Source organism: Ooceraea biroi, chromosome 1 (assembly GCF_003672135.1).
Source record: "Ooceraea biroi isolate clonal line C1 chromosome 1, Obir_v5.4, whole genome shotgun sequence".
NCBI lineage: Eukaryota > Metazoa > Arthropoda > Insecta > Hymenoptera > Formicidae > Ooceraea > Ooceraea biroi.
The window spans coordinates 11632697-11644458 of NC_039506.1; the positions used below are offsets into that span (position 1 = coordinate 11632697).

An 11762-nucleotide genomic window follows, 5' to 3' on the forward strand; every position below is an offset into this window, starting at 1 on the left:
TTTTGAATTGGAAGAGAAAAGAATTTGTAACTTTAGCTGCACATAGCGTTTTATGTAGGTACTCAATATAATCAAAGTTTTGCCAATCAGTTATTGTATATATTTATTTAATTTTAATATATTGCACAGTATCGAGTACAGTACACTCTTCATCGATGTTTCTTTACTTATCAGTTTCAATGCTTATATATTGTTCTATTTTGGTATTTTTAAATACAGTTTTTACATAATTCTTTTTGTACGTAAATTACAATAAATCGGAATTATTCAAAGCTTTAACGTAAATCTTCTTTTCATGTAATTTCATAACATAAAAAAGAAATTTATGTTAAAGTTCGAAATAATTGTTATTTATTAAAGAATTAAAGATCCTGTTGTAACGTTTAAGCAAAATGGGCAAGTATTGGTTTGACCGGCGCAAGTCCGTGCAGATTTTATGAGTTGACCGGAAAACCCGTGCGGATTTTTTTAGCAAAATTCAAACGCAAAATTTTGTATTTTTAATACTTTCGAGTAAAAATTTCGATTTTAAATTTTGCGCAAAGTATAATAAATAGGAGATTGATGTGATTATTAGCATGTACTTCTATATCGAACATTTTAATTCTATATTGGATTCTCCTCAAAGATATTATTATATATATAATATATAATATATAAATGTCATTACATTCAGTCGCTGAGGAGAATCCAAAATGGAATCGAAAAAAACATTCGATATTATAATTCACACATAATATAGAAGTGCATACCGATAATCGCGTCAACCAAAGTTCTATTTCTGAATAATTGATCTTTGAAATAAACATTTTTTAGAAATGTTTAAAGTCATTCTTATTTCTTTCTTCTACATCGGCATCGTTTTTTGTAAAATCAAAATTCAATCAAAATTAAATTTTCATTTAGTGAAAAACTATAAAACTGAAAAAGATATTATACAGTCTATCCAGACTCTGGTGCAACTGGTACTGAAAAAAATACAAAGCGTCAATTATTTCTTGTTTTCATTTTATTTTATTCAAATACCCTCCTTCTAAGTCAATACAATGTTGGAAGCGATTAAAAACTTTTTCGAAGCGATCACTGTACTCCATTTCGGAATCGCCTTCAAAATCGCAATCTTTTATCGCCACTTGAGCTTTGAGAATAGAAATGAAAAATCGCACGGAGCCTATACAGAGGTGTGCAAACACTGTAATACCTTAATTTCCTGGCGAAAAAATTGCGTAGAATATTGGATTGTGTGCATTATTGTGCAGAAGTGACTAAGACCCTTGCTCTTGGTATTCAGGCCGAACTCGAAGAATCCTGTTCGGCAAACGATTCAGAACATCTAAATAATAATTCACCTTTTGAACTTCTATGATATGAATTCCTTGTAGACAATTCCTTGGGAATCGAAAAAAACAATGAGCGATATCTTGATTGGGCCTCTCTGCGTACGCACTTTCTTCGGTTTTTTCTTTTCTGGGCTCTGTCATTTCATTCTACTCTACCGCTTTGTGAGTTTAATATTGGAAACACTACTACGTTTCGTCATCAGTTACGATATTTTTTATGCAATCTGGAGTAATATCACCGCTTTATCTATGCAATGTTCCACTCTGGCATTTTTTTGATCCTCTGTCAGCGGTACGAAATGTACGCAGAATTATGCCTCCTGTTTGCACAAATCTTCGATCAAAATTTGATGTACAGTGCTTTTAGGTATGCCAGTGTGAGTTCCTCGATAAGTCTAGCATGCAACAGGATTTCAAGCATTTTTTGCACATTTTCGAAGGTACGATTTGTTTTGGCGGCGGTGCTCGTAGAACGTCTACGACGTCCTCCCTGACATCACGAAATCGAGCATATCATTTAAAAATATTGTAATGATCCAAATAATCACTATCGTACGCTTTTCGCACGTTTTTCATTTCGTATGTTTCGCTAGCTATTTTGTTCAGCTTAAAACGATATTTAATATTGGCTTTTTGTTCGATAACAAGTGTTTTCTTGATGAGCATCAATAAGATATTGTTACATTTAACGCCAAAATTAATGGTGCAGACATGCTAGCTTCTTGAAATTTTAAGTAAAATGTCAAGGTTTATAATGTAATCGTGCTGATCAAGAGATAAATGCTGCAGGAAATAATTTAAAAAAATCGGTTGCGCCAAAGCCTAAATATACTGTGTATGTTAATTATTTTATAATTATATGCTGGTGTGTGTGCATTTGTGAACTTTTTTTATATATAATATTTGTGTGTGCGTAGGTCTGTCTATATAGTTAATTAATTTTATTTAATAAATTGAATCTTATACGTACACGTGCACACATTTTGCATAATACAATGAAATATTGGGTTGTTCGGAAAGTAATTTCGTTTTTCACAAAGTGATGTCGTTAGTCGCGTTCCTCGATACTTAACCTTACTCTAAGCGGCAAATTCGTTTTATATTTTGACAACTGACATTTCAGACGTCATTTAGTATCTTATTGTGTTGCGATCTGTCAAGTAATTGTTTTTTGGCATCACATCAAACATGGAAAATCAAAGTGAGCATTTTCGTAATATTTTGCTTTTTTACTACCGAAAGGGCAAAAATGCAGTGCAAGCGAGAAAAAAATTGTGTACCGTGTACGGAGAAGATGTACTGAGTGAACGTCAGTATCAGAATTGGTTTTCGAAATTTCGTACTGGAAATTTCGATTTGAAAGATGCACCACGTTCAGGTCGGCCAATTAAAGCTAATGACGAGAAAATAAAGGCTCTGGTGGATGCAAACCGTCGCATAACAACACGCGAAATTGCTGAAAAGTTAAATTTATCGAATTCGACCGTTTACGATTATTTGAAACGCCTTGGATTCGTTTCAAAGCTCAATATTTGGGTTCCACACAATTTAAAGAAAATTGACTTGATTCGACGCATTACCATCTGCGATTCATTGTTGAAACGCGAAGAAAATGAACCATTTTTGAAGCGAATCATAACTGGAGATGAAAACTTGATTGTTTACAACAATGTTAAGCGAAAACGATCATGGTCCAGGCAAGATGAACCTGCTCAATCGACATCCAAGGCAGATATTCATCAAAAGAAGATCATGCTTTCTGTATGGTGGGATTGGAAGGGAATCGTATTTTTCGAGTTACTACCAAGCAACCAGACGATTGATTCGAAAGTGTATTGTCGTCAGCTGGATGAATTGGATGCTGCCATCAAGCAGAAGCGACCAGAATTGGCGAATAGGAAAGGTGTCGTATTCCATCACGACAATGCCAGACCACACACAAGTTTGGTCACTCGCCAGAAGCTTTTACAGCTTGGATGGGATGTGCTACCACACCCACCATACTCTCCTGATCTGGCACCATCCGATTACCATTTGTTCCGGTCTCTACAAAATTCTTTGAACAATGTAAACTTCGATTCAAATGAAGGCGTCAAAAATCACTTGCTTCAATGTTTTGTCAATAAGGAGAAGGACTTCTATGAGCGTGGAATCTTAAAGTTGCCAGAAAGATGGCGAAAGGTAGTGGAACAAAATGGCCAATACATCACTGAATAAAATTTATTCTAAATATGAAAAAACCGCCTTTCATTTTTCCTTGAAAAAACGAAATAACTTTCCGAACAACCCAATATATATACACAATAACGTTATTGTCAACACTATTAAAGCATCATAAAACAAATGATTCTATAAATTATTACTTATTATTATTATTCTTAATACAAATTAACAATTATTATTTACTACAAAAAAGTAAAAATTTTCTTTTATATAAACATATTATATATGTTTATTATACGTGACGTATTCAAACTGATAAATGATTGATAAATGTGTAGTTACTTTTCATGTTTTTTCAAGATTGTATTTTAACAAACATATTTTTGTTTTACAATATCCACGTATTAATATATTTATAAAAACACAGTTATTATTACGTGACATTTTGAGATTGTCAAAGAGATTCTGTGAACCTCAGGACTCGCCATACAAGAGAACTGCAGTAACGTGAAACATAATACAAGTTGCACCAGCCAGTCCTAAGCTTAGCCATGCGAAGCAGCCAGCCGTTAAGGAACGCAACGTTCGAATCAGATTACATCTTACGTTGTCTGCTTATCTTTATTCTTCGTCTTACATCGCCCTGATTTACCTTATTTTGCTTCAGTGACCAATATAATGATATTCTTGTTTTATTATGTTTTATTTTTGTTATATTCGTAATTATATTTATTATAATAATATTTGAATATACAACCGCATGTGGACAAATATTCTCAAAGTTCCTACATCAGTAGAAATTCTCGATTAATTGGGGATTAATTTCCAATTTATTTTATACGAATGAAACATTTTTGACATACTTTTTTACAAGTTCTTTTAATTTGTAGTAGGATACAACACACAATTGGTTTGAATCGGTGCAGTCTGTATTATTATTGGTTGATTGCTTCCACCCTGCACTTGCATACGAATCATCTGCAACTGCTGAGGAGTCAACTGAATCTAGAAGAGAAAGATCGGGAAAGATCAGAAGTAATGCGCAAAAGATTGTACAAATAATATTGCATCCTATGAAAGAGTTTTTGACACTTACAGGTATCTGCTGAATTTCGCCGCTAGGAGTGACTATCTGCTGAACAATTTGTATTCCTCCAGTAGTTTGGGTAGTGGGCGTTTGTTGCGTTTGTTGTAATTGAATAATTTGTTGATTGGAGGATTGCTGTGGACTTTGAACCGTAACCGTCTGTGCTGTGCTATTCGTGCTGGTGGCCTCCTAAAATGTTTGAAATTGCAAAGATAAAGTAAAATGATTTATAAATTGTGAAGAATCGTATTAGTTGACCGAATTGACGAGAGTGTTCTATTTTAGATTAATAAAAATCTATGAAATCAAAGTTTCCTTTCTTTCGACCGAACTAGCAAATTTATTAACTATTAACGTATCGATCAAGTTTTTGGTCCTTCTCAAGTGTATCTTATGGTTAACAAGTCATTTTCTGTAATATAATAAATACTACAATGCAGTGAATACGAAGGCCATTTAAAAAACTGATAAACGCTATATAAAATTCTTTTAAAATGAATAACTTACTGACTGGAAATGACTTTCAAACTAATCGATATAACATTCGATAATCGATAAAATATCGTGACAAGAACACTCCCGAGTAGAAAACACGTCAGCACTCCACGGCGTTCAGCAAGCAAACGATAAAGCAGAAAAATTAATAGAAATCTGTTAACAAACCTGTTCTACCGGGCTACTGATTGTTTGTATTTGTATTTGTCCGCTAGAAGGCTGAACAATCTGTAGTTGTTGTTGTTGTTGCGTAGTACTGTTGTTCTGCACAGTTTGATTTGCCGAAGCTTGCTGCTGTGCCAAGTGGAAATAATAATGGACTTGATCCGAGTTCATGGATGTGCGCATGGTAGCCTCGTTCTGCGCCTTACTTTGCTTTATCTCGTCCCTAGGTACTATATCTATGAGAAAGTCGAATTGGTCATATTTTGTAACCGCCATTGCGATGTCATTTCGTTGAAGGGTTCGTCTTTTATTGTCCTCTGTGTGTACCCATGCTCTAAGAGTCAATTCGTGTATAAAAATCTCTGCGGCTTTAGCAAAGAGCATAGGTGCTTCTGCACTTATCATTTTCACGTCTCCGTCTAGCTTCATGATTTTCTTTATCCTTGCCAGTGGCAAGGACTGTGTCTTCAAATCCATCTGTACGGCAGAAATGTTTTCATCTAAATTCTGAACGATTAAATTTCATTGAATCATCATATGGTGTTACTAACGGTTGTGATATTTTTTATCTCCTCCATAACTTTTGGCCAGAAGTGAACCAATGCTTGTTGGGCCTCAGAATTTCCTGGTGATGCAATTTGAAGGTCTCCATTGGAATCGGCTTCCACCTCACTATCTTGATTTCTGACAAACAATGATTTATTTAGTCCAGAGTTTTTCAGGTAAAGTACTGTTAACAGTACTCAAAGATGCGCAGCAAGATTATTATTAGATTAAGATTATTTACTACTATTACTATTATTAGTACTAATAGTAATAGGAGGAGGGAGGGGATAGTAAGAGACTATCAAACACTCTTGAGAAACAGTTCTAGTTATAGAAAATTGATGGGTGTCAGAAATTATGATAGCAATAAATTATCAGTGTTATCAATGAGAAAAAAATTGGAGACTATTGATTTAATCTACTCATTTTATTTTGGAAACAACCAATCAAATAGAAATCTAAGTCTTTTACATTGTTTATTTTATGGTAACATTATTATACAATATTTTCAATTCATGTATAATTAAAAAAGAACCTTAATGACACAATATATGTAAGCTTAAAATTACTATTACATACATGTTCAAAAATCAATTTACAGCTTGAAGTATAAACATGTAGTGGTAGTTAGAAACAACAAAGGTTAAAACTAACAACAAGAATAATTCATACATGTACTTGTTATTTCCTTGTTATTCATACACACAAAAAACAAAAATATTAAAATAAAATATATCAATATATGTGTGAGAGAGAAACATTAAATTTTTATGGCGAAAAGTACATGTATTCTATAGATTTTAGCAGTATACTTAACGTAACAACATATAACCTAAAAACAAAGATGTTTACTTACGTATTTACAAAGAATACAGACATTTCTGCAATTGTTTATTAATTGCATAAAGAATAAAGATTTCAAATTATAGAAACAATTTGTTTATATTCTGCAATCATGGACCATAATTATACTTCACATAACTCAAAATAACTTGTTATGCCTGAATATCTCCCTTTCCCAAATGAGCAAGAGCAGGCAGGACACAGGACTGGAGTGACGAGCGTCGAGCGATTGCGAGCGATCTCCGAATTAGAGACGCTTCAATCACAGTCTGGACAACTCGACCTAAAATGGCGGTCGCGCTAGTAGCGAGCTCTGTAGGGTATTAAGGGTACTTGTGAGAAAATTTCTTATTCAATTAGTCCTATTTGTTGCTTTTGCTCTAGTTTTCCAAGTCGATATCTTTGACTATATAATCATGGACTGCCAGTTACTCCGACTTTTCCTATGCTTCCGTGTAATCAACATCACGCGCGCCGCCATAAGTTAAATGGCAAAAAATCGAAACTCAAAATCAGATTACAATGGTAAAACAGGAAAGAAGACAAAGATAGAATGAAAGAATAATAATAGAATATGCCGAATTCAAAATGCCGATGACGATGATGAAATTTCGATCTGATCCGCTATTTCACTCGATTAATCCTTGCATTGCGGATGGATACGTTAATCCTCTCTCGTATAAATTATTTCAGCGCGACCAAAATTTGTAGATGAGAGGTGGTACATAGATTGCATCCACACATTTCTATCCAGATATGTGATATCTCTCGTATAATCCTCGCACAAAAGATACGTGATATATCTCTCGTATAATGCTAATAACAACTTTATTTTCTAATTCAATAACGCGAGCAGAAATTGCGAATAGAGTAAATCCGAACACAGTTAATTAAATTACTATTTTCTTCTGTTTATCTTCAAATCTTCAAATGCATCTATATAATTTTAAGTTCTTATGTAAACGTTCTTTATGTACGTTATTAAGGATTCTATAATTTATTGTGCCAGTTTGGAGGAAAACTCTCGCGTCTCAAATTTATTTTATGTTGTAGCTTGCACCCTTGTATACAATAATAGACAAACATTTTAATGTTTGTCTTGCGTATTTTAACGTTTACGCGTATATATTATACTAGCACATTAACCTACGAACGTAGATTTCCTACTGCATGTCTGCATGTGAACTGATGTGAATTCACAATTTGTTATTGAGGTACCAGAATTTGCCACTTAAGGCGATCCTGGAGTCGTCTGTATTACCGATAATGTAGGGGAAATTTCCGGAATTACAGCATCGAAAATTCTCTTTACTGCTTATGCAGAATAAAAAATCCTTTTCCACAAATAAAGTATAGATAGAAAGAAAGTCCGGACGACAGGAATTTATATTCAAAATGGAAAAAAGTTAAAAAATTGCAATTTTCTTGTCGGCTTGTTGACGCACCTCGTAAATTAATTTGCCTAATACGAAAGTTATGGACTTTGTATGCAGAAAATCTCTGTTGAGCGGTGTTTGGACACAATGAAGGAATATGAGGATGCTTTTAGAAGTAAATTTAGAAGTGTAAATAAAAAGAATTCTCGATGCTGTAATTTTGTGATAATTTTTCATGTCCATCGTGTCCAAGAGCACAAAATTAGTTGTGCGATGTTCTAAGAGATGGAACTGCAATATTCACGCCTAGAGTACTAAATATTAGAGGCGCGAACTGATACCCTCTTTCTAATTGGTCCGCCATCTGGAGGCACATGACAATACCTCGCATCGTTTGGAGCGTCAAGTGGAACGTATCTATAGCATATATATGTTTATGAAATAATCCAGTGCCGGGATTTTCTTGCACATTTCGGGCCGATTTCGTTGTCACCTCCCACTGTTCCCCTCTTGCCGCGCGTATCTTGGCGACGAGGTGCCGAACGCTAATAAACAAGATGAGTGCTCCTACATCTCAGGAGCGTCCCGCGTACTAAAGTCCTTTAAGGCCCTAAACAATGTCAAATAGCTAATAAAAACATTTCTTTCTGGAATAACTTTAAATTAATAATTAAAACTTTTTGTTACTATTAATAATAATAATATTATATAGTATATATATTTTGTTATTATTAATAAATATATTCTTTAATATTTCCGTGATAATACATAATGTTAAATTTGAAATGTGAAGTTTGTGCACTATATTTATAAGAAAATTACATAATAATTCATTTAATTTCACATATATAATTATTATGTAATTATGATTAGATCAGTAGTTTTCACGTCACTCATGAAGTACTATTGCTGATGCGTTTTGCTGTATTCTTCGAAGAGAATCTGGCAAGAAGGATAGAAATGAAGAATATCTTTCTCTAGATTATTTTTAAATAACAATAATTTTCTACGAAATGAATTAATATGACTAACTAATTGACATATTGTCTGGTTGGTCTTTTGCAGCTTTAGATTTAAAACATTTAAATGACTCGTCAAATCGGTGATAAGAGCAAGTTCACAAAGAAACTCTGTATCTTCTGAGAAGAGATCTATATTTCTCACGTTATATAAACCGCGCATTTGATATGGTATTGTCTTGATTCTTATTTGTTTTCCAACGGATAACTGTGATTGTTGCTGGTACGGGCAGTCTGTTTTGTGAATCGAGAGCGATACAGAGAGCTTGCAATTAGTTAAACTTTCACGATCTTTTCCTGTAGGATGGCCAATGAACAAAGGTATTAACAACATTTTGATAAGATATGGGAGAATAGTTTTTTTGCGCTTATTAATAATCAGACGGTTTGACTTTTATGCGGTTATCGACCTGTTGTAAAAAAATTTGTCATTGAGAGACATTATAAAAATAAACATTTCGAGGAATATTCAAATTATATAGATCAGGAGAAATGTAATTTAATTGAAGGTTTGAAATTAATATATTAGGAAGGTTCGAGTTTTAATGATAATGATGCTACATCTTCGGTAAAAGCTGTTACTGCATCGTATGCAATTTCGCTTCTTATTGCCAAACATTCTAGGCCGTTTATGGAAGGTGATTTTATGAAGGAATGTCTCATCGAGGCAGTAAAATCATTTGGCAATTCATTAACTCTTGCTGAAGCTGCTAGCATTCCTTTAAATAAAAAAACTGTAGCATCAAGAATTGTACATATTGCTTCTTCAATAGAAGAAAAATTAAAATATTTATTAGCAAGTTGTAGTTATTTTTCATTGTGTTTAGATGAAAGCACCGATAATCGACATATGAGTATTTTTGCTCGAATCGTACAAAACGATTTTTCATATGTCGAGAAGCTATTAGATTTTGTTCCATTGCATAGCACAACAGGTCTTGATATTTTTAAAGGTGTTGAACAAACTCTTCACAAATTTAATATCGATTTTGCAAAATGTTCAGCCATAGTAACAGATGGTGCAAAAGCAATGGTAGGTACAAAAATTGGTTTCTTTGGTCAAATAAAGCAGCGAGATTTTAAATTCCCCATTATTCACTGTATCATTCATCAGGAAACATTATGTGGGAAAGCTATAAAGTTGAGTACTGCCATGAAAACTGTTACTAAAATCATCAATTCAATAAAAGGCGGTCACAAGTTTCTTTCTCATCGGAAATTTCAACACTTTCTCGAAGAACATAATGCAATTTATACAGATGTACCTCTATATTGTGAAGTCCGATGGCTCAGTGCTACGAAATGTTTAGAGAAATTCTTTGCGATAAGAAAAGAGATCTTCCTTTTCTTGCAAGAAATGTCTATTGCAATAGATGACGATATTAAGTACTTCCAAGATACAGAGTTCCTTTGTGAACTTGCTCTTATCACCGATTTGACGAGTCATTTAAATATTTTAAATCTAAAGCTGCAAAAGACCAACCAGACAATATGTCAATTAGTTAGTCATATTAATTCATTTCGTAGAAAATTATTGTTATTTAAAAATAATCTAGAGAAAGATATTCTTCATTTCTATCCTTCTTGCCAGATTCTCTTCGAAGAAGACGGCATAAATTGCAATTTAAAAAAATATATTTTCTTAATCGATTCATTAATAAATCAGTTCGATACGCGTTTTGTCGATTTCGAGAATCTTAGAAAGGACTTGATTCTTTTTGAAAATCCTCTCACTGTGGAAATCGAAGTATAAAGTTTAGAATTTCAAGAGGAACTTTGTGATTTACAAAATGATCTTTCTCTTAAAACGCGCCCAGAAAAAGGAGCAGAATTTTTTAAAATTTTGGATATATCAAAATATCCTAATTTAAAAACTTTAGGTCTTCGGATTTTTTCTATGTTAGGATCCACATATTTGTGTGAATGCTCCTTTTCCAAAATGAAATATATTAAGACTGATAAACGTTCCTCCTTGAGCGACACATCATTAACTTCATTAATGCGAACTAGTTCTTCTAATATTCCTATAGATATCTCATCTCTTGTAGAATCATGTAAACGGCTTAGAAAATCGAATTAATATTTGTCATTGTTCCTCTCATTTCCGCTTTTTCGTTCAATAATAAACCTTTTCATATTATTCTTCTATTAGTGGACTAGGCCTACTGGGGAAACCACTCTAAAACAAAACGCGTCAGCAGTAGTACTTCATGAGTGACGTGGAAACTACTGATCTAATCATAATTACATAATAATTATATATGTGAAAGTAAATGAATTATTGTAATTTTATTATAAATATAGTGCACAAACTTCACATTTCAAATTTAACATTATGTATATTATCACGGAAATATTAAAGAATATATTTATTAATAATAACAAAATATATATACTATATAATATTATTATTATTAATAGTAACAAAAAGTTTTAATTATTAATTTAAAGTTATTCCAGAAAGAAATGGTTTTATTAGCTATTTGACATTGTTTAGGGCCTTAAAGAGCTTTAGTACGTGGGACGCTCCTGAGATGTAGGAGCACTCATCTTGTTTATTAGCGTTCGGCACCTCGTCGCCAAGATACGCGCGGCAAGAGGGGAACAGTAGGAGGTGACAACGAAATCGGTCCGAAATGTGCAAGTAAATCCCGGCACTGAAATAATCAATTATGTAATTTCTGATATGTATAAGAAAACTAATTTTACTAAATAAATTAATGTATAT

The 11762-nt window shown here is 33.1% G+C and overlaps 1 protein-coding gene across 1 annotated transcript; it reads right to left on the bottom strand.

The window, feature by feature from the left end:
* Positions 1 to 4310: 4310 nt before the first annotated feature.
* Positions 4311 to 6863, bottom strand: LOC105284624 (nuclear transcription factor Y subunit gamma). The gene is made up of 5 exons (XM_011348292.3): positions 6653 to 6863; positions 5802 to 5934; positions 5254 to 5727; positions 4600 to 4779; positions 4311 to 4508 (listed from the first exon to the last, which is right to left on the bottom strand). The coding sequence occupies exons 1-5, from the start codon at positions 6673 to 6675 to the stop codon at positions 4383 to 4385; spliced, it is 936 nt and encodes a 311-aa protein (XP_011346594.1). The 5' UTR covers positions 6676 to 6863; the 3' UTR covers positions 4311 to 4382.
* Positions 6864 to 11762: the final 4899 nt, after the last annotated feature.

Excerpts from the sequence above, each read along its gene's own strand:
- LOC105284624 (XM_011348292.3), bottom strand. The coding sequence starts at position 6,675 with ATGTCTGTATTCTTTGTAAATAC. Across the intron at positions 5,935-6,652 it reads TCTGTATTCTTTGTAAATAC|AAATCAAGATAGTGAGGTGG; the intron begins GTAAGTAAACAT and ends ATTGTTTGTCAG. Across the intron at positions 5,728-5,801 it reads AGATAAAAAATATCACAACC|ATGGATTTGAAGACACAGTC; the intron begins GTTAGTAACACC and ends TCTGCCGTACAG.